Raw genomic sequence first — 23,863 nt, 5'->3', positions numbered from 1 at the left:
CCCCGCCCCCCCCCCCAAAAAAAGATTTGCTGAGGCTGAGGTTGGATAACAGGATGCTGTAGTAAACCAGTCACCAAGTTGTAGAACATTCTCCAGTGAAGTGTTATAAATGGATGTCAAGGAAATGAATGGGCGGCTTTGTTCAGGCTTGGGATTGACAGGGGAATACAGCCACTGTCAAAGCAGGCCAGGAAATCTGGGCTGTCACTGAACACCTGCCGTATGCAGAACATCTCAGGGAATCCATTTACCCTGCAGCGTGCTTCCTCCCACACCAGATAAAAAGCCAGAAAACGCTCTTCCTTTATCAGTGATGGCCTTTTAGGCATCATTATGAACAATGGTAATTTAGCACCAGCAATGACAACAGAAAAGGTGTCAGAAATAAGGTTACTGCACATATATTCAGGATATATGTCCCTGGAGTGGCATTTTAGACAAATGTACCTGGTTGGCTATCGGTATCTCAAACTCACATGTATAATCACTTCTTCCTGCCACTTCCCGCCTGCCTGTGTTCCATCTATGCCTTCATCCAAGCTATTGGGAGTAAATGTCTAGACCCAGATGTGTATAGGCCAATTGGACACTGCCAGAACCAGAATGAGGCATGCTAAACCAAATGGCTGTGGCCGTACCTGAGACCAAAAGGGATTGGTGATGGTCTTGGTGTCTCTGCCCCTGCACCCAAGACTGAAGCTCAGTGTTTCACCAAGGACCCCTGCGGGAGTATTCCTTTAAGAAGGCCACAAGCATTTACCTAGCCCCCTAGCCCCAGACCTTCTGATAATTGGGCTTCTCTCTCTCCTCTCTTATTTCCTGGAGGATGGTGGGGCCCAAGTCTAAACTTCTCTGTGTCTCAGTTTACTGGATTCTGCTTAACCACCTTACTCTGCAGGCCCCAGACCACTGTGTCACATTTAGACAACTCTCTACCATTTTTTCATATCTAGGTTCTTGCATCTGACCTTTCTATCTCTACCCACAAGTCCTGTCAAACTGCTGCCCAATCATCCAATCAGATTCTCTTTGGTTCCCATGCCTTCCAGAAACTTGTCTGGGTTTGCCCTGCCTTGTTCCAATTTAATTTTACTGATTAACATTTATTAGCATCGAGCCTATTTTATGTGCCAGCCACTAAAACAACATTACTTCAGCCTCAAAACAACACTAGGAGGTTGGTCATGTCAATATTCCTACTTTACAGAAAAAGAAACAGGTTGAGAGTGATAATTTACTTATTCAAGCTAGAAAGTTTGAGAACTGAGATTAGAGTACATGTTAGTCTAATCCAAATATCAGTGTTTTAACTATTTCACCAAACTGCCTCCCAAAGATTGTCCCATCTTTCCTCTTATTGCTCATACCTCTGACCCCGAGTTTCCATTTTCTATCGAATGCCCTAAGTCAGACCTTATACAACTCATGCAGGAAATGCCGGTGGGTCTCCTATTTGGTCTCTTCACCCTTGGGCCCTCTGGAGTGTAACCTGCTGGAGATGCGGTGCAGTGTGGTGGACAAGAGCTGGGCCCTGGCACCAGACAGACCTAACTCAATCCCAGCGTCTTCAATCATCTGTTTCTGTGATCATGGATTAACTCAACGTCTCTGAGTCTAAGTTTCTTGTGTAAAAAATGAAAATTATAATTTCATCTGTATCAAAATGGTTTTATTTTTTGAGTGTTTAATGTTGGTCAAGTCCTTGGCACAGTGCCTGGCACATAGTATCAGCTCAATATGTAGCTATTGTCATTCTTCCCAGAAGGAAACTCCCATCATGTTTTCCCCTTTTATCAATGCCATTTACCATGACCAGCACTCAGCACCCTCCCACAACCTGGCCCTGACTTTCTTTTTCATCTTATTTCTTTGTCTTCTAACTCTTCAGCCCACCAAATGGTCTTCTCTGGTTCCTGGCCTCTCAGTGGGGTGTAGAGAAAAGAGTGTGTCTTCTGGGATCAGGCAGACCTGGGTTTGAACCCAAGCTTTGCTATCACTAGCTCTGTGAGCTTGGGTAGGTTTCTTACCATCTCTGGGACTCAATGTTCTGATCTAGACAATGAGAATGAGGTTGTAGCGAGGGTTACATCTAGGAAAGCATTATACCTCACACCTAATACCCTTCAATAAATGTTTAATCCTCTTACCTATTTTTTAATAGAATCCTTTCCTACTGCCCAATCTTCCCATAGGAGCCTCCTTTCAATGATAAAGTTTCCTAGCTGCCCCCACTTTTTTCTGAATTCCTCTTGTGGATGCCCATAGTGCTTTCTGTCTATAATCGTTCAGAGACCTTTGTTTTGTACAGTTCTTTAAAGTTTTCATAGTTCTTTCAGAAACCAGCCCAATTACTTTGCACAACTCTGAGAGAGAAGTCAAGCCCAGTAATTACTCTCTTTTTTTTCCCCAGTGCAAATTGATAGCTGCAGAATAGCCATAGAGATGCAGATTGCTGAATGGGGGGTATAGTTGATAATAGCTGGGTATGGGGCCAGGTGAGTGCTTGGGGCAACAGGGGGACCGCTCTGTAGAGTGCATGGTTTTCTGACCACTTTGCTGTTGTACGTCTGAAACTGGTATGAAATGGTATTGAGTGTAAACTTTAGTTAAAAAATAAATTTTTTTTAAAGATAAGCTGAGGCTCTGAGAGATTGAATGGCTGGCTCGTGGTCATCATGCTTTTCTCCCCTGTATCATTCTGCACCTGAATGACTGCCCCTCAACTGAAATCATGCCCTTTCCAATTGTTTTTCAATGGATTCCTGGCTTGTTCCACCAGGGAGGGTATAGTCTGGTCCCTCACCCTAGCCTAGTGCCCTGAATGTATCTGTCATGTGGTTGATGTTATTCATGTGTTGAAATGTGAATTAATGTGGTATGTTGTAAGAACATAGTAGGAAACTTGCAAATGTATTGACTAGAAGGTCGGAACTGATATAATGACATTTATTGAAGGGTAAGAAACCACAAAGGCATCCCACTCTTGAGGCACTTGCTTCTCTGCACATGTGCCTTCAGACTGAATCGTTGGATGTTAGGGGAATTTGGAGTTAGCTGCTCCATCCCCTGTGCTCTGTGTTCTTGTTTCTGTAATAACCCTGACCATGCTTAATTGTAAGTAATCTGCTTATCCATCTGTTTCTCCGCCCCTAGACTGTGAGTCCCTCCAGAGCAAGCACCATATCTAATTCCTGTCAGTGTCCATGGCCAGCCACTGCACTTGGCACAGACTTAATGGAAGTTGAATGAATAAACCAGAAAGACCCATCTGGGCCCATCTCCTAATCCCCCTATGATTGTGCTTGTTCCCATCCTCTTATCCTGTTCCATATTTTCTATTTCTTATCTTCTATACTGAATTAAGGCAGGTTTCATGTTTTACTCATTTTTACAGTCTCCCTAACAACCAGGAAAGGAGGAAATTATAATTATTGAGTGTCTATTGTGTTGCCAGTAGTAATTGCATATATATTATCTCACTTTTTCAAAAATTGAATTTAATTCATATAATAGGTTGATAAGGTAGGCATTATCATTCTTGAATTATAAAAGGGGGAGCCGAAACTCAGGGAGATACAGTAATTGGAATTTGACCAAGTTTACACAGCTAGGAAGTAACAATGCCAGGATTTGGATCCCTCTCTGATGGCTTTAAGACCAATGGTTTCTTTTCTGTTGTTGGTTGGTGTTTGTTTCTTAATAGCATGCAGGATAGCTAAGTGCTTTAGCCCAGTAGGTGTCAGGAACTATGCTGAGCTGAGATTTGAATGTAATCACATTGAATCCAATCTGTACAAGCCTGCTCCCAAATGCTCCGAGCACAGACACTGCCACCTTCCCATTGGATCATTTGGATGAAATGCTTTAGGGAATGTGTACTGAGCACTCACACTGCATCAGGCACAGTGCTAGGTACTGGGGATACAGTGCTGAAGACAAGTTCTATCAGGGAGCTTAAGTCTAGTGGGAAAGCAGACAAGTAACGAGTGATTTTAAACGTTATCTGTGCTTGAGGAGGCCTAAGACAAGGGTTTCAGTCAGTCTTGGGAGGCTTCTGGGTATCACGAAGGAAGGATGAGTTGGCCAAGTCAAGAGTAAAGAAGCACAGAGGGACAAGCATGGGCTAAGCCACTGAGGTACAAAAATTGTAGGTAGGATGCCAGGCCAGCATGGCTCAGTGGTTGACTGTCAAACTATGAACCCAGAGGTCACGGTTCGATTCCCAGTCAGGGCACATGCCTGCGTTGCAGGCTCGATCCCCAGTGTGGGCTGTGCAGTAGGCAGCAGATCAATGATTCTCTCTCATCATTGATGTTTCTATCTCTCACTTCCTCTCCCTTCCTCTCCCTTTCTCTCTGAAATCAATAAAAATATATATATTTTTTAAGTTGCAGGTAGGGTGGGTCTGGAACAAGGGGGCATTTTGATGGCACAGAACAGGGGGACCAAGAGGTGCTTTGACCGGTTTCCCTGAGCTCACATCATGAACCAAAGGCCAGCACTAGTTCCTGCTCTTGCTCTGACACAAGCAGTGCTCTTGGCTGAGATGACAGCTAGGACATTCTCCCCACTCAGGAAGTGAGTGAGAGAAATAGCGGGCAGCGTCTCCATCTGTCTTCTCTAGGGACACAACAGATAAACACAAGTGTGCATCTCCCTGATGTGTGGGAAATAATGAACAAGCAGTTGGGCAGACCCACGTGGTGTTGTCATCTGCCTGGGGTGGGGCAAGGCTGCCCTCAGCAGGCCAGAAGGCTGGCTTTGTGCCCATGCTCTTACTGTGCCCCTGGGAGCAGGGACCATGGGATAGCAGGTGGCAAACGGATCAGGCCCCGTTGGGAATCATTTCCTAAGCGGTGGGTTGCAGTGGAGCATTCTACCCACTCTGGGCCACAGGGTGGTGAACTGCAAATGTCAGTTGAGGCCACCCAGTGCAAGTTTTCCTCTTCCCTATGTCTCAAAATGTTCTTAAACTGGAGACTTTTTAAACCCAACCAAAGAATGGCAGAGAACTAAGCCAACCCTATGATGAATTGTATGGAACTTAGTAAGACATATATATGTGTCTACATTCATCACGTGCAAAGCAAATCCAGTGTCACACTGGTATTGACTCTGCTCCTCTCCCTCCTCTCTCCGGGACTTTAAAAAATCTCCAGGTTAAGATCTGTCTTGGTCCCCCCCAGACCTTATTCTGCTCTCCTCTTATGTCAATCATGAATTCCCGCCTACATCCCACAACAGTCACCCTCCTGCTTGATCCCCACCAAACCACAGTGGACTGGTCACGTCCTCATATGCCAACTGCCTTCGCATCCTTCAGCACAGCTAGCCTGCCTTCCCCACCCCTCATCCTGGGAGGTACAGAAAAGCCAGCTAAAGGCAACAATGCTTATTCCCCAGAATTGTAAGCCTATTTCACACTCGATCCCTTTACCTTTTGCTCCTTGCTGACCACCCCAGCTCTGCACTCCAATTTTGCTCCCTCTAATGCATTCTCTACACTGCTGCCTGGATGATTTATCTGAAATTCAAATGTGATCGCATCATTCCCCTACTCAGAACCCTTCTGTGGTTTCAAACCCTTTCAAATGACATCCAGCCTCCTGAAGTATTTAGAACAAAGCCATCCATGAGTAGGCTTCTCCCTACCTCCCTGGCATTATTTCTTACCTCTTCCCTTGACAGTTTGTGACACAGCAATGCTAAATTACTTACGGTTCCCCAAACACACAGTGTTATTTAATGTTTCTTAGCCTGCCAGAAATAGTATCGCCTCTCTATTCTATCTTACAAATTTGATCAGCCTTTAAAATTCTCTCAGCTGTCCCCTTCTCTGAAACCCTTCCAAATGGAAGTCATCATTCTGGGCTGCCTCTGTGTCTTATTCAGTCATCTACCGTTGCCCTGTCTGCATATTCCCAAGACTGACTTGTTCCCAGGGACTGTCTTGCTCATCCCTGAATAGCCCAGGGCCTAGCACCGAGCAGGTGGGTAGCCAGCTCTGGTTTAGTCATTGTCGAATTATACTTCCTCCCCATCATGTAAGGGCCTTGAGTTTGAGCTACAGCCACACTGATACCTGCATCCTGATTGGCTTTCCTAGGTCGGGCCAATCACTGGTCTGCAATCATTGGTGGATCCCACTCCAAGAATTACGTGCTGTGGGAGTACGGAGGATATGCCAGCGAAGGCGTCAAACAAGTTGCAGAATTGGGCTCGCCAGTAAAAATGGAGGAAGAAATTCGACAACAGGTAAGAAAAACAATCACAGAATAACCCAAAACCAGAAATGCAGTCAAAGCATTCTTTAGATTTCTTTCCCAGGATCTTGAAATTGATAGTACAATGTGCTGGAAAACCGGTACCCAGGAAGCAGAATCTATTTGCTGAGTCTGGAAGGTCTGGGTTAGGCTGAGGACAGAGGCACCAATGCCCATCATGTTGTCCTTCTCTGCCTGTGTTTGTGTTTTCTTCCGTTTGTGCTAAAAGCTGCTGTTGTGGCCACATTGTTGGGGCACCGTCTCTGGTTTCCTGAGAGTCCACGTGGTGGGTTACGATTTGCTTACCATGATCCTTGAGAGGGTCAAGGAGCGACATCCAGGTTGTCCAAGCCAAAACTGCCATTTCCAAAGATAAACATTGAGGTGTTTGGTAAAGTAGGCAGGCGTTTGTTCTAATCATTAGAGACTGAAGCATCTTTCAGGTACCATGTGCCATGTTCTGTGGGTCCAAGAGCTGTACTATTATCTAGGTACCCACTCCTACCACTGAGAGACAAAGGAGAAATAACTTGTTATGAGGGATCTTGGAATAGGAGCTGCGTTTTCCTCTGGCCATTCATAGGCTGCCCTGTGGAGAGGAGATGGTCCAGCTTTGGCCATCACTACCCACAAAACCCCTCTGGGCCAGAGAGAGAAAATGCAGGAGGCCCCAGAGACACTGGGCCCATGTCTCCCGATGTGCATGTGCCCACAGACCTGAGCAGCGAAGGAAGCTGAGTGCAACTGAGGTGTTTCCCCTGGAAGTCACACATCTGGACTCCTGGCCCCCACACACCCTAAATTGAATGCAACAAAGGTCACCCTGACTCCTACTTTAATCCCCTGAGAAATCCTTTTGGACCAAAGTCCCAAAATGCCCAGGAATCAGCTTATGTTTCTCATAAATTCAATTTAAAGTCTTTTCTCCATTCTTGGAAAAAATAATGTTTAACCAGATGTTTTAAGATTGCTTGTCATGTATTCATCACAAGTCTATCTGACCAACTGCTCAGTGTTCCTCTGACTCTAGCTGTCCTGCCTGGTCACTGGCATCACTTATTCAGGCCGTAGCACAGCCACGCACATCGGCAAAGTCACGGCGAGCTCCTATTGGTCCCAGTCGGTTCCACTTGTCATGGGGGTGGGAGGGAAGTTCCCTGTTTGGGATCCTGAGGATCCATCCATATTTCTAGTTCTCAGGATTGGAATTGTGATACGCTGGCTTGTCAAGTTCTGTCGTGTGGTATGGGGAAAACCATGTGTTACAAATAATGGTTGAAATACTGAAGTTTGCAAATAATTTATATCCAAGGCAAGGGCATCTTCATAATAATGCCAGTCTCACTTGTTCGCTATCTTGAGAGTTTTCTGGAAAAAAAGGAAGCATGTATGAATGTGAGACACTGAGACCGTGTTGTGCTGGTGAACATATCTGTCATGTGTCATAGCAGCAAAAAGATTGATAAGTGATGGACAGAGCCCTCAGCCTTAGAATGCTCCCCTTAGGAAAACATTCTTTGCTTAGTGTGTTCACACTAGCCAGCACACCTGGGGTTGGCTTCTGTACCACACAGGCGATGTCTGCTTGTCCCAGCTGGCTAGTGTTTCTGACATTAAGTCATAGTCAGAAGTTTAATTATCGATACTGCACATGTTGATAAAAATCCCACTGAGCACGTCTCAGGGTCTATTACTGTCTTTCAGGTCCCCTGCGTACTGGACATGTACCTTTAGCTCTCACTTCTGGTTTGAGAAGACAACATATTCTCAGTTTTACAGATAAAGAAACTGGGGCAGGCAATAGCTAGAGAATACCAGAACTTGAACTCAAGTCTGTCTGCTTCCAACCCTGTACATAGTACCAGATATTAAATCTGCAGGGCCTTGTGAAAATGTCAGTTGCCTTGTTCAAAACTTGTTAAGATTTTCACGATGACAATGCTGTGAATTTCACAGTTCGGGGCCTGAGAATCTGTGGGTCTCACACCTGACACTGGCCCCGCCTATCCACCTTCCCTGCCCCACACAACTGCCCAATGGAGAAACTCCTCTCACCAGCCTCTGACATAAGCCTGTTTCCAGAGCTGCACTAACAATGCATCGAACTCCCAGCTCCTTAGAAAGTCAGTTGGATAGAGTGATTTCGGGGCCCCTTCACTTCCAAACACATCATGGTTCTATCGTTCCTGCAAACACCCAATTTATTATATTTTTATGTAAGTCAGGTAACAAGCAACATAAAAAGGAGCAGAGGTGGGAATCCTCCTAGAATATAAACATGTCCCCTGAATAACCGGGAACTTGTTTGAACACATCTACAAACTAACACAGTGTTCTGAGCCTTTAATACTTTATATCCTACCAATCACTCTATCAAAGAACCCGAGTCCAACCAGGATGAAAATAAAAAGCCCTTTCTTCCCAAGGAAGACATTTATATGCTTACCAGCCTTCTCGTATTATAGACTCGCTACAAGTTTCAAGGACATTAAAAATCACAGTAGATATTGTTGGAGGTAAATCTGATGCTAATGGCTTTCAAACAAATGAACAAACTAGTAATCCCATTAGTAGTGGGAAATTGTGATAATATCATTGAGTATAATTTTTAGTGTTAATATAACTACAAAACACCAAGAAAATTCATAAAAAATTACAGCAGCATTATTGGCAATAATGACACTGATGGCTGGAGAGAGTGGGGGAAGGGCGCAGGGCACACTTCTTAGAGGGAGACGGAGGCAAATGTGCTCTGGTGGGCACTGTGCATTAGCCTGGCAGGTCACAAATGGGCAACACAAGGCAGGTGGTAGCAGTAGAAAATGGTAGATCACACGTGTAGGTAGACCCGGGAACAGAAAGTGAGCTGATGTGTACTCATGGTAACGAACATGTTACACTAAGACCGTTTCTACTTTATCTAGTGCACATTTATGGCATGTGTACTGACTGACTGTTTGGTTTTCTGCTGGCTGCTGGCCCAAATCTGGTGCCCTCCTCACCATGTTATCCTTACTAGGAACCTAGGCATCAGATTCTCCCCCTACCCCAACTTCTGCCTTCTCTCTTAAATTCATTCAGTCAACTCCCTCATCAGCACTGCCCCGTCTAAGCCATCCTCATCTCTTGCCTAAATTCTTGCACTAGCCTCCCAATCTCCCTGCCTCCAATCCTCTTCCTATTATTCATAGTAGATATAGTTGGAAGTAAATTCATCAGCACTGCCCCGTCTAAGCCATCCTCATCTCTTGGCTAAATTCTTGCACTAGCCTCCCGATCTCCCTGCCTCCAATCCTCTTCCTATTATTCATAAGTAGATATAGTTGGAAGTAAATCTTATGCTGATGGCTTTCAAACAAATGAACAAACTAATAATCCTATTAGTAGTAGAAAATTGTAATCGTAGATATTAATCACAGTAGATATTGTTGTAGGTAAATCTCCAGGCCCCAGGCCACTTTATAAAACATGAATCAGGTCCTACCACACCCCCAATTAAGTGTATTAATTTACTTATTCAATAAATGTATTGAACATCTGCTAAATGCCAGTCTTTAGAGATGATGTGACAGTTCATTTCCTGCCTTCATGGCGTCTACATTCTAACAGGGGAGACCAAGGAAAAAATAAGTAATTGTAAATTATAAGTGCAAAGGAACAGGGGTGACATAGAGGACAGTGGTAGAGAGGGGCCTTTTTAGATAGGTAGTCAGAGGAGGTCTTCCTGAGGAGTGGCCATGAAGCTGAGACCCCAAAGAAAAGCAGAAGGGAGAGATTCTTTTAGATGGTGACAACAGCATGTGCAAAGCCCTGCAGCAGAACTGGGCTTATTGTGCCTGAAGAACTAAGAGAAGGCTGGTGTGGCAAGAGGAATGACGGGGAGTGTGGCACAGCATGAAATATTCACAGAATGGGTGGAAAGGCAGATACATAAGTAACTATTAAAAATTATAGTTTCGCCCTAACCAAGCTCCAACCCCGGTGAGGGGCGTGCAGGAGGCAATTGATCGATGTTTCTCTCTCATCAATGTTTCTAACTCTCTATCCCTCTCCCTTCCTCTCTGTAAAAAATCAATAAAATATGTTTTTAAAAAATTATACTTTCTTTAGGGGCATCTGCGCATCAGATGGGGAACTGCAGACACCGGACTGTGACCGCTCTTGAACCTGCCATTTTCTGAATCCCCCAGGCTTCACTGCTGTTTCCTCCCCTCTCCCAAGCAGGCTAGGTGTCCCCTGAAAGCAGGCACCTTTTGGCCTTCCTCACTGCCTCTATTCATACTCATCCTACTGTTTCATTACGGTTCCTTGTACCTCTTCAATTTTAAACATGTCTAATTGCCTCCTTTGGATTATTCTAATATCTCGGGGTCTTCAGGACTAATGTTCCTTTGGAACTTGCTCTCTCTCTCTGCCCATCACTAGTTTCCTCATTTGGTTTTGGGTTGTTTGATCATCTCTAGTGGTGTTTTTCTTTTTTTTTTTCCAGGGGGAGTCCTCTGTGTCTCCTTAGGGTGACATTGTATCTTGGTCTTGTCCACCTGAGTTTTTAAGTCATTTATCAGTGGGGAAGGCCCTACTGCATGGCCAGTATAAATATGGATTCTGCACTCATACATGGGAGAGACTAGGACTTCCGTTTTTTGAAAGTGAATTTTACTCAAGGGTCTGGACAGAGGCCAAGCTTCCTTGCCACCTTCCCCGGTGACTGATGGAGAGCTTTCTTGTATCCTGTTCATAAACAGGGTAGCTCTCAAATGTCCAACTTGATGCAGGAATGTCTTCCTGCATCTCATCTCCCATCAAGATCTTTCCCTCTCTCCTCGCATGGCTTTATTCCCTCCACCTCTAGCCCCAGGGCCCATGTCCTGGTCCACAGCCCAGACAGGCCACCATGTACCAGCTCCTGCTCGTGGGCCTGGGGTAGATTTTCCTTCCCATTCCTGGCATCTAGACATTTTCTAAACACAGTTAGGTATTGTTAAAATCTGTCTTGTTGTATTCTGTCTGGCATTTCTATGTTTGTAGCAAAAGGAAGAACCTTCTGCATCAGCTCAGTCTTTCATGTTTCCAGATGCTCACCAAATATCCCCAGCACCTAATTCATTCTCATACCTAGTAGTTGCTCAACAAACATCTCAATTGGTTAATCCACAAGCAAGCCATGAATGTCTCTTGCATAAAACCATGAGCTGTGAATGGCCACTCACTCATGAAAAAAAATGCACGAGAATAAAACACGCCAGATTTTAGATTTCTCGGATTCAAGGCTTCCCTGCCAGTGAGAGGTCAGATAACGGTGCACCCTCATATAGGCATTGCTTGTTTCATCTTCAGAAAGCCTTTGGCAGATCGCGTAAGCCAGCCAGTAGGATGATTGTACCACCTATGGTCCAATAATCAATAAATAAGCAAGTGTTCTTTTTCTTTAAAGTTGAAACAATTTATAAGACTTTGGGAACTGGTAGAAAGGCTTTGAGATTTTTTTTCTCATCTTTAAACAGTTAGAGAAGATATATATGTCTACTAAACTTACTTTTCCTGATTGGTTTCCTAAACTTTTGATCACTTTTCTCTAATGAAAACCACTGCCTTATTTCTGATGTTTTCCATGGACTATAACATGCTGCCCTGTCTGGTTGAGAAAGTCACACACACACACCCACACACACACCCCAACTCTTACTTATTAAAATAAAGTTCCAGCCTGGCCAGTATTGCGCAGTGGTTGAGCATCACCTGTGCACCTGAAGGTTGTGGGTTAGATTTCCAGTCGGGGCACATACCTGTGTTGTGGGTTCAATCCCCGGTCAGGGCACATGCAGAGGCAACAATCTCTCTCTCTCTCCGTCTTTTTCCCACTCCCCTTCGTCCCTCTCTAGAATCAATTTTTTAAAATTAATAATAAAAAAGGACCTACAGTACTTTCCAAGGCTTCTTGGAGTCAGATTGGATACAATTTTTTTAGATTTGTCATCCTGCTGCATACAGCCCCCAGGAGTGCCCAGTTTTATCTGTGTTACATTAACGTCATTGTCCATCCTCCTTTGTCCTTCCCCATCTCATTCAAGGTTTAACTCCATGGAGTGCGTATAAGTGGGCACTTGTGTTTGATAGAAACAACATGATACTAGGAATGGGGTAGGAAAGGAGTTAAAGATTCTCAGTCACAGACATGAGATAGAAATTAGAACATCATTTGAAAGGTGTGATTTGAGTCCCATGAAACCTCTTGTTTGCTTTCAGTTGAGTCTTCAAACAAATCAAAATCACAGTAGGACAAGCAGCCAAAGCGATTCAGTGACGCCTGTTCTTTCATAAAACTGGTCTGCCTCTTCCCAGCCGTTTCTGGCCTCCCCTGTTCTGCACCGGAGCATCACCAAATCCGGGGAATTTTTCTGAGAATCTCTGTCTGAGGGAAATGGGGGACAATTTTATTCAAAACTTATAGATTACTTAACTCACACAAGAATCTATTTTTACAGCAACTGAGCCAAAATATTGCAGACCGAAGGCAAATGTAAATGGGGAATAATTAACAAATTGCCTTAAGATGTAGAGGGCAGTTTGGCAATGGCTATCAAAATGGTACATTTTCTTGTTTTATTGTAGCAAAACACGTAATGCAATATTTATCATCTTAATTGTTTGTAAGTGTACATTTATGCAGTGTTGAGTAGATTTACATTACCGTTTGTACATTTTATTTATACCTCAACATAATAATTCTCTATTTAGGAATTTGTCTTCTGGAAATATTCTCACACAAAGGTGTATGAGGAAGGAGATTTATTATAACATTGCTTATACAAATAAGAGATGGAAAGAAGAAATTTTTCAATAGGGGACTGGCTGCTTTTATATAGTTAAATGCCATGCAACTATTAAGAGGGATAAGGCAGATCTGTATATACTGGAAAGCAAAACAGTACCTCTAGCTTTCTGCCATGTAGGGAAAAAAAGGTAGGTGGGTGAGAGTCAAATGATTATGTGCACATATAAAATTTTATATGCATAGAATGTTTCTATGAAATTGTCTCTAGACCAGGCGTTAGAACTGAAATGTGTGTCCACATTTCACCATCTGCCTTTTTGTACTATTTGTACATGTACAAGAATGTTATTTAAATAAACAAAGAAAACTTTGATAAGAAATGGAATACTACAAAAAGACCAATACCCCAAACTTAACTTTTAAACTTCAAGTGCTACCCCCAAAAATGCCAAGTAAGTTTTTAATTATACAGACTAATTCTATGGAAGAGCTACATAGTCAAGAATAGTTAGAAAATGGCTTAAAGAGAATAATGATTTGGGGGGTGTAGGGAAGAGACTAGCTAAACCTGATATTAAAACTTCATTAAATAAAACTGTGAAACTAGAGCATGAATAGACAGAGTAATAGCCTCAAATTCATCTTAAATTAAGTGTATGAAAAAAGTATAATTTCAATCGGTTGAAGGAAAATTGATTCTTTAATAAATGATAATGACACAACTGGAAGCCACAAGAAAAACAGTTTGCATCATACCTCAATTCTTAAACCAAAATAAACTCCAAATATATAAAAGATTTAAATATTTGAAAATGAAGACGTAAAAGCATTAGAAGAAAACATGAGAGAATCATTTTTATAATCTAGAACAAAGTCCCTTCTAAGCATGTTACACAATCCAGAGGCCCTAAAAGAAAAGACTGATAAAAGTAAGCTAAAAACAGTTTTTAATTGTGAGAAAGATTCTTTAAAGTTTTTAAAGATGAAGGACAAAGTGGGAGAGAAATATTTGTAGCTCTTACAGTCACCAAAGGGCTAAGTTCTTTAGTATATAAAGAGCACTTATGTGTCAATTTTAAAAGACCAATAAACCAATAGAAAAAAAAACGATCAAAATACATGGAAAGTTCTCAGAAAAAGAAATTAGATGGCTTTTAGATAGTTTAAAAGATGCTCAACTTTATTTACAATTACAGAAATGCAAATTCATTCACAGAGCTACAGTTGACAGATGTAGGAAAACAGACACTTCAATATGCCAATTGTGGCAGCACAGATGGATACAACTCTGTGGAGGGTACATTTCTCTGACTCAGTGGTTGAGTATTGACCCATGAATCATGGTTCGATTCCTGCTCAGGCCACATGCCCAGGTTTCCGGCTAGATCCCCAGTAGGGGATGTGCAGGAGGCAGCCAATCAATGATTCGCTCATCTTTGATGTTTCTATCTCTCCCTCTCCCTTCCTCTCTGAAATCAATAAGAACATATTTTTAAAAACGAGAGAGAAGGTGAGCAGAATATTTACAATGTGTTCCATTTGTGTTTTCTTTTGAAGACGTATGCATACATCTCTTGAAGGGTGCATAAGAATACGAATGGGGGTTGCCTCTGGGAAGGGGACTGAGAGACTGTGGAATAGGAATGGGGTGGGGGGGAGAGGGGAGATCTCCATTTAATTGCTTTTGGTGCCCTTTGAATGTTGTGCCATGTTTTTGCAGTATCTATTCAAAAACTGATTATTTCATAGTTGAAGTAAGCCAAACACCCAAGCTTGGGAATCTTTAAAAGACACCACATGAGGAAACGCGTTATGTGTTCTTGGTGGAATGTTCTCATCCCAGTGACCAACAAAGCTGTCTAGACTTTGCTCATGGAGTCAGGCCAACATGGTGCCAGTGTGCCCTGAAAACCCCCAGTTAGGACCTGGTCCCAGGGGCCAGGCTGATCAGAGGCAGGGATTTATAATCCAGGTGGACCAAAGCAGTTTGCTCGGGGAAGGAGTATGAATTGTGGCCAAGGAAGAAAGCAAAGGCAACGTTGGTACCTGGCTTAGGTCTGAGGGGTGAGGCCACAAACAGGAAGAGCCTGGAAGTCCAGACAGCATGGGAATGGCTGAAAGGTGCCCAAAGGCCCTTCTGGTAGTTGGCAGCCACTTGGCCTTGGAAGGTCTGATGTCTTAAAGGATCAGAAAGGACTGGCCAGAACGTTCTCCAGAAAGGCCCCAGGAGAGATCACAACCACCCCCTCTCCACCTTCGAAATGACCAGGCAGTGTGTCTACAGGCTTTCAGTGTTTAATACCCACAGAAGAGAGAAGCTTGTCTGTGGACTGTCCCATATTCACGGGACTCTGGTGCGAGCCGCCCTCCTGAGTGTTACACAGAGTGTGGTCTGTGGGCTGGTGCCTGCCCACAGGCCATTTGCAACTAGTTCGTGAAGCGCTAAGTCCGGAAGTTAAGAATAGGCACTTAGAAATGGCAACTTAACAATGTCCCCGGATCTAATAATAGAAATGTCAGCACTTGAATTTTACTTTTTCTTTTATTGTTTTTACTATTACACTTTAATTATATTTTACCAAAATACAGTCTGCAACAGATGGCTATTTTTTAAATGACAGCATACACTGGTCTTTCACCTCAGAGTTGAGAAGCACTGTTTTGGAGGCAAGCACCCTTTCTGAGTCACGTCTTTATCCCCAGCACCTGACTCAGGGTCTGAGGTACCATAGATGTTAATACGTGTTTATCTAAAGTCACCACAGTCCGGTGTTTGCTTGTTTGTTTGCTTGTTTGTTTTAGATGAGAAAACAGGGGCTCAGGAAATATATGTGACTTGCCCAGATGCTAGTGGCAGCACAGATCTGCAGCCTGAACTCCTGACTTACAGTGCTTGGTTTCCTCTCTGCTGAAAGAGAAGAGGGATATGAAAAATCTCACCCTGTATGGACTACCCCGTTTACTGAAAAACTTATGTCATTTTCACAGGGCTGTTTCTGAGACCCGTTAGTGCCAGACTTTCCAATGAATATTTGCCATCTAGTGGTAAAAAGGTGTATGCACCTAGTATAGATTTCATTCATTCATTCATTCATTCATTCATTCCTGTGTCAAACACCATATTTGGGAAATCACTTATCCTTAAGGGGCTGTTGATTTCTTGGGGAAATTTGTCATAGAAATAGGTGATTACAACACAGAGCAACCTGGACTATGGGAGTCAAGTGCAACAGGGCTGACTGAGCACAGACTGAACTTTCCCCTGCCTCGGGAAGTGAGGTTTCATGAGCTGCATATTAAACTCAATATTTTGATGCTCAAAAAATATTAGCTCCTTTCTTGTCTTGCTCTCGCTGGACCATCAGGACCAGGGTAGCAGTTTTTCTTGTCACCTTCCTCATGTGAGGATGGGGACTCCCGAACTGAGCATGTTAGGATGGCAGCCAGTACATGCACTTTGGCTGCATGGAGTAGCTGTCTCAAGAGCTGTATCCCTCGGCACCATTACATTTGGTCTTCAGGTCTGTTTTGAGGATGGGTTGTTCATTTCGTACCTCATGTCAGAGTGTCTCTGGAATGTCCCTCCTATCTATGCAGCTCCTTAGCTGCCTCATCCTGAAACTCTCCTAAAGGTAACCCTGACATTCCCCATGCAAACAAGTTCTTCCAGCCCATGGAGCCAAGAACCATCCACCCCGTGGTCCAGCTTGCCATCAGTAAGAGACGCATGGCATTAAGGGGTAGGGGATGGACCTGTAAAGGGAGGTTGGGGTCATCTCATCAATGACCTTGAATACCAGGCTGCAAAGATTACAGGTAGACCAGTAGGAACAGGGCAACCCTGAGCAGGGCAGTGACCAGAGACCAGGGCATTGGTTCAGTCAGCAGATAATTATTGACACGTATTGAATAAGATCCAGTGTGGGAGACACAATACACCATCCCCCCAAGTTATAATGCACTCTTTACTCCCCTGCAACAACTTAAAATTCTTGTCTCAGAGGAGGAAAGAAATTAAATTGTCTCTGAAACTTCATCGTATATGAAATTAGCTACAGAAATTATAAAGCCATAAGTCACACTTCCAATGGTTCTATAACTGTGTAAACATAGCAATTTTTCTTTAGGATAGAAATATAGAAACAAACCGCAGAAATAAGAACCCCGTCTCATGGAGAGAGATTCTGCTGCCTTTTCAAGTTCTGCCCCCACGTTATAACATCTCCCCTTGATACCATGTGGGCAATAAAGCTTCTAAGGCCTGGCTTTGAGGACTAAGGAAAATGGAACAGCAAGAAATTTCAAGCTGCTGAGCTGTGCATCATGATAGAGTTTTGTATAAGGTTACACAGGAGTACTAACGAGAAAGTATCAGCACCGTCTAACTCTGTCTTGAATGAAGGACCTCACCAAGTCATGAGCTGAATTTTAAAGGATGAAGAGAGTTTGTAGGTAGACAAAAGAGAAAGGCACTCCAGGGTGGGAATACCTTCATGAAACTGTAAGGGATGGGAGAGCGCTAGGAGATGGAGTAGGGCGGACATACTCATTCCCTCATTCTTTCCATCAACGTTTCCTGTGCTCCTATTATGGGCCTTGCCCTGAGATAAGCCAGAAGGCCTATAAAGGTGCATTAAGACAGATCTTACCTTGAAAGAGCTCAATTACTCAGAGTTCAGGTAGGCAGAAAAACCAAAAAGCAGTAAAATGCCTTTGCTTCAGGAAAGGAAGGCCAATAGTTCTTTCAAAGTCTTGCTATCCTTTAAATAGCTTCCACTATTGCCTGCCCTGTTCCAGGCACTATGATAGATTCCTTGCAGAGTTACAGATTTCAAAGAATCTTAACAACAACCTTGGAAAGGTGGTTATTATTGATTTAATTTACCCGGCGAGAAAACGAAAGTCCAGAAAAGTTAGGTAACTAGCCCAAGGTCGCACAGCTAATAATTTCAGTGGCCCTGGAATTTGAGTTTTTTCCTTTTCGTTGGCTCTTTACTTTTCCTCCGCGCTGGCTCTCCGTCCCTAGAAGAGCTTTCCTTCCCCCATCTATATCCATCCAAATTCCACCCAGCCTCCCCTAGCCCACCCTGTCATGATGCCTTTCCTGGTCCTCCAAATGCATACTGTTTCTGCCTTCTTGGATCTTCCAGAGCATCTTGTATCCCTATTGGCTCATTTCCTGCCCTGTATTATGAATGTCTGCATCTGCCTCTGGAAGAAAGCACACAACGTGTCAGTCTGAGCCGGCTGTGCCCGGAACCCACCCCTTCCACGCCCCAGTGGAGCATTGCCTATGACTTATCATACAAGGATAAGTGTCTGTTGAGTTCAGTTGAACACTTTAGCCCTCGGTTCCGTGACAGAGGACTGCTTTAGCCAAGTCAGCCGTTCCACCTCCTTTGTGCCCATACCTACCATCCTTTGTCCAAACTACAGTCTGTTTCCCAGTGGGCTCCAGTTACAGTATTTCTTAATTTATCTTCCCATTCAAAAGCAAAATGACTGCTTCATTAATCAATGGGTAAAGAAAATCAAAAGCCTATTAACTGGCAAGCCAATGGTATTCCCAGGGCATTGATCCATCTGTGTTATGGGCAGCATGTTCATTGATAGCTGCAGTTCCTGAGAGCAGTTCTCTAGGGTATCAGTGGGGGAACTGGAATCTTTTTCAAAGTAGCCTTTAAGTGCATAGAAGCATGTCAGATCCTTATTGGGAATTTTTGGGCGGGGAGACTATTTGCTTGTCAGTATTAAGTATTTCCTAGGATTTATACATGCATTTAGCCAAGAAGCACTGACAGGTATGTATGTGTTATCTGGAGCAAAATTAATTTATTCTTTAAAATTTAATGAACTCCTTGCAGAATGTATTCAAGAATCAGTGCAAATATAGAAGGTGTACTCATCTAGCTGCTGATCTGGGATCATGACTGCAAACATGGTTGGGTCTTTTAATATGAGGTTTTGCTCTACACTGATGCCCAAAATGTTTTCTTTCTGAAATGGATTTGGTGATCATTTAAAAGTCATTCTTCTGAATTATCTACATTGAGATTAGTGACCCCAAATGTGAGAAAAAAATATATATATATATAATCCAAACCTACCACAAAGAAGGGTGTCAAAGGTTACTTCAAAGCCCTCCAGGTCAGGGCATAAGACAACAGCAGTGTTTGTTGCAGGGGAGGTGTCTGGCCTAGGGTAGGGCTTTATTTTATTACTAGAGGCCCAGTGCATGAAATTCATGCACGGGTAAGGTCCCTAGACCTGGCCGGTGATCAGGGCCCATCTGTGGGGCTCCTGCTGTCACCCACCTTGGCCAGCCTGGTGCCGCCCACTCACCAGCTCCGCTGCCGCCGCTGCTGGTCACCTCCCTCTGTGGGCAACCAGTGGGAATGCGGGGGGGTAGTGGGGGGCGCTGGCACCTGCCTTGGCTGGCCTGGGGCCTGCGGGCTGGGGGCAGCGTCTGTGTTGAGCATCTGCCCCCTGGTGGTCAGTGCATGTCATAGCCACCAGTCATTCCGCTGTTTGGTCCATTTGCATATTAGGCTTTTATTATATAGGAAGGAGGATTCCAATCTCCATTGGCTTATTAGTTTTACAGTCTCCACTACATGCATTCTTTTCCAACATGCATCCTGACTTACTAGAGTCTAATATACTAACATCTAAGGTACTTTTACTGCATCCAGGACAATGCAAGGACCTTAGAACACTTTAATTTTCCTCACCTCACTAACACCTTAAGTCTTATTGTTGCCAAATCATTAACTTTTACAAATGTTATCCTACAAGACATTATTAGTATCGTTTTGTGCAGTCAATATTCCTTTAGCATTACCCATATACGTACTTCGCCTTTCTGTTGCTCTTCCTTCCTTATGCATTTCTATTTTCCTTCAGGGACCTTTCCTTCTACCTGAAGAACTCCTTTAGCATTGCTCCTGTTGAGAATTTTCAGGCAAAAATTCGCTTAGTCTTTATTTGTCTGAAAATGTCTTTTTTGTCTTCACTCTTGAAGAATTTTTTAAAAATAAGCAGGCAATTATTTTCTCTCAGTATTTTACAGACCTCATCGTGCTTCTGTCTCTGGCTTTCATCATTTCCTTGAGAAGTCACATGTCAACTGACTTGCTCTTTTGAAGATAACATGTCTTTTTCTAGAGCTGCTTTTAAGATTCAGTCTTTGTCCTTGGTTTTCAGCAGTTTCATTACATGCTTAGCTGTGGTTTTGTTTTTATTTCTTTATTCAGTGTAGGGCTTATAGCACTTCTTGAATCCACAGCCTGATACCTTTGTCAATTTTGGACAATTTGGGCCATTATTTCTTCAAAGATTGGTTCTGCCTCGGTTTTCTCTCTCCTTCCAGGACTCCAATTGCACATATATTAAATTTTACCATCATTTCTTATGTTTTTCATGCTTTCTTTTCTATATTCTCCATCATTCTTCCCTCCAGGCTTTAGTCTGGATATTCCCTAATTCTCTCTTCTGCTGGTCTTAGTTCTTAATTCCAGTTATTATATTTATCAGTTCTAGAATTTCCATTTGATTCTTTTCCACAAATTTCTAGTTTATTGCTAAAATTCTCCATTTTGATCCCATTTCTTTGAACATATTAATCACAGTTTTTGTTTAAGTCCAGGTTTGAGACCTATATCTGGACCATCTGTGGTGTGTTTCTAGTATATTTTTCCCTTGATCCAGTTTCCTGGTATGTCTGATAATTTTGTACTGAGTGCCAGACATTGTATATGAAAAATTGTGAAAGCTCTGGATGACCCTATCTTCGTTCACAGAGCATCTACTTCTCGCAGGCAGTTAGAGGTGGGCAGGTCACTTTAATTAAATGTTGGGTTGGGCTGTTTTGAAGCTGAATGTCAGTCAGGCTTTGTGAGAGCTATTTTGTTTATGGTTCACCCTTACACCAAAGGTGCAGCTATTCTGGGTCCTAACTGAAAGCCCGCGGAGCTTACCAGTGTCTCCATCCTCATGGTTTCTGACTTCCAATTAATCTTCTCAAACTTTGAGGCTGCTGAAAGCTCTGTTTGGCCTCTTAGTTACTAATTTCTACCCAAATTTGCGAACTCTCTATCCTGTGACTCTTACAAATCAGCAATTGTCTCAGGAGGAAAAGCAATGCCGAGTGTCGGACTCACTTCTCTGTCCTTCCTTTCTCTTCAAGATCTTAGCCTGAGTCATTTGCTCTCCAGAGTCCTGTGAGACTGCCAAAAGCTATGCTCAGCTTCTAGTTTTTTATGTATGGCTGATGAAAAATCCAGTGCCTAAAGGGAATGCAGCTCGGAGTATCTGACTCACTTCTATGCATTTCCATGTCTCTAGGATACTGTGAGACTGCCAAAAGCTATGCTCAGCTTCTAGTTTCTTATGTATGGCTGATGAAAAATCCAGTGCCTAAAGGGGAATGCAGCTCAGAGTATCTGACTCACTTCTATGCATTTCCGTGTCTCTAGGATCTTGGCCTTCAAGTTCTGGCTGCATTGAGAGCTCTCCAATGCTTTGAATCAAGTTGTTTTCTTTTGTTTTGTCCATCTTTTCCAGCAGTTCTTGGTAGGTTGTTGGTCTGACACAAGCTAGGTCATCATTGTTGGAGGTGAAACTATGATCTCTTCTTGAAGCATTTGGGTTCTGTCTCCCGACACACACCTGTGTCTCCGACATCATTCTGATCCTTTGTCTTGAAACCCAACTCCATTTTCTGGAATCAATACTAATTATGTGGAGAACTCCGTCTTTCTATCTGCAATTGTTCAAAGCTCCCCTCTTACGTTATATTTGTTGTGTTTATATTTGCTGTTTGTTTCCCTTTCTAATTTATATTGGAAAATACAGCATTACACCAGGTGTGACTTTCTTCAGTGTGAGTGCCTTGGCTAAATTCTGCAGTGGAGAAGGGGCTTATAACGCTCTGGGACTTTTACTGGCAGGCTTTCCTCTGCATGGAAGTCTCTCTCCTGCTAATCAAAGCACTCTTTTTCTGTGTCCAGCTTCTCACTCACGTGACCCCACTGCAAAGGAACCATCTGCCCCTGAGTTTGAACTCAACCTGTCTTGGAACTTTGCTTTCTGACTTATTAATGGCCAGTGCATGTGAATGACACATTTGCTAAATATGTCATAATAAATGCTAATATAATTGGGCTTTGATTTTTCCAAATACTCAAACCCTTAAAAAAGTTTTTTAACATCTATGAATTTAAAATAAACAAATTAAAATTAACTAATTAAAAATAAGGAATTAACAGTAGTCAATTAGTAGGACTCTGATTGATTCTAAGATATCATGAAATTGTGCCACTTTTTTTCAGTGTTTGAGGCATTAGAGATGAATCAGAGATTATAAAAGAATTTCTTGATGCCTTTGAAAAGGAATTAAATTAAAATTCTAAAGAGTTTGCTAAATATATATAATGAACTATATTGGTTATATATTGAGCATGAATCAGTGTGTAGATAGAACTGTTTAATGTGGTAGATGAGCTCAAATCCAACTCAACTGGGAGCAGCAGTGAACACTGTCACCTAAAACAGAATTGTGAAAGCAGGGAACCATAAAAAGTAATACGTGAGTATGTCAAATATAAAACACTCCAAAAATTCACCATCACTGATTTCTACTTTAGGTTTCTTGAAAATGGATCTAGTACTTCAAGATACTTGCAAAGCAGTCTGAGTGCAGAAACACTGATTTTTACAACTTTCCCCAATCCTTGACAGTTATCCTGTTCTCGCTTATATGCAATATGTCTGCCAACTTGTCCTTATTGGGTCCTTTCAAAGCCGTCACCTCCTTTTTCTCACTCATCCCTCATTCATTTAAAAAATTAGCCCTAGCCGGTTTGACTCAGTGGATAGAGCATCAACCTGCAGACTGAAGGGTCCCAGGTTCGATTCTGGTCAAGGGCACATGCCCAGGTTGTGAGCTCGATCCCCAGTAGGGGGTGTGCAAGAGGCAGCCAATCAATGATTTTTCTCTCATCGTTGATGTTTCTATCTCTCTCCCTCTCCCTTCCTCTCTCTAAAATCAATAAAAACATATTTTTTAAAAAAATTAAATTACGTAAAGACAGTATAAGAATTGCTAACATAAGGAAATTTGGGGACATACACAACTAATTCTTAGCAAACACACAACTCTCCTGTAAGAGCATTAATGTGCTGCTGTAGCCAAGAATGGCACATGGCTGGAGCATTCAGCATGGAGTGGGCTCTGTCAGCATTTACTAGAGAGGAATGACAAGCAGTGGTCAGACCTGCAAGGAGGTTAAGTGGCAGATAGTCAAGAATGCTTCTACAGTGCTACTCATGAGTACAGTACATTTTGCTCAGGCTGGGTTAAATCTTGTCTATTTGAAGTCACCTTCCTTGCCACTATTCCTCTTATCCTTTATATTCATTCACTGGCATGATTTCAGAATGATTGAAAATAGCTCCTTCCCCAATCTGTAATATTACCTAAGTTTACTAATAATAACAGTGAACTTTTGTGTGTGTTACCAAGTGCCAGACTGCTAAACACTTTACATGAATCATCTCATTGAATCTTTAGAACCCTATGAAGTAATACTATTATTCTTTGTTTTATACTTGAGGAAATTGAGACTCAGAAGAGTGGAATGACTTGCCCAAAGGTTTATAGATAGTAATGGTAGATTCAGAATTTAAGACCAGATCATCAGAATTCAGAACTCACATTTTCACCAACACACTTAACTGCATCCCTCGTCATGGAACTTGGAAGTTGGTGATGAGTCCTTCCTGTTTCTCATACTGGGGTCAACTCCCCACATTGCCATTTTTCCTT

The 23,863-nt window shown here is 42.8% G+C and overlaps 1 protein-coding gene across 1 annotated transcript in view; it reads left to right on the top strand.

Moving 5' to 3' along the window:
* SPON1 (spondin 1, extracellular matrix protein) overlaps positions 1-23,863 on the top strand; it is a gene marked incomplete at its 5' end in the record, with an annotated part of 256,193 nt that overhangs the window by 144,505 nt on the left and 87,825 nt on the right. Inside the window, one exon of the mRNA XM_005885895.2 lies at positions 6,107-6,255. Within this exon, the coding sequence (XP_005885957.1) occupies positions 6,107-6,255 (149 nt within the window). The remainder of the gene's footprint in view (positions 1-6,106; positions 6,256-23,863) is intronic.

The sequence above is a fragment of the Myotis brandtii genome, unplaced genomic scaffold, assembly GCF_000412655.1.
Source record: "Myotis brandtii unplaced genomic scaffold, ASM41265v1 scaffold934, whole genome shotgun sequence".
Taxonomy (NCBI): Eukaryota; Metazoa; Chordata; class Mammalia; order Chiroptera; family Vespertilionidae; genus Myotis; species Myotis brandtii.
The sequence above is the reverse complement of the archived record's forward strand: the minus strand, read 5'-3'. Positions and strand labels throughout refer to the sequence as shown.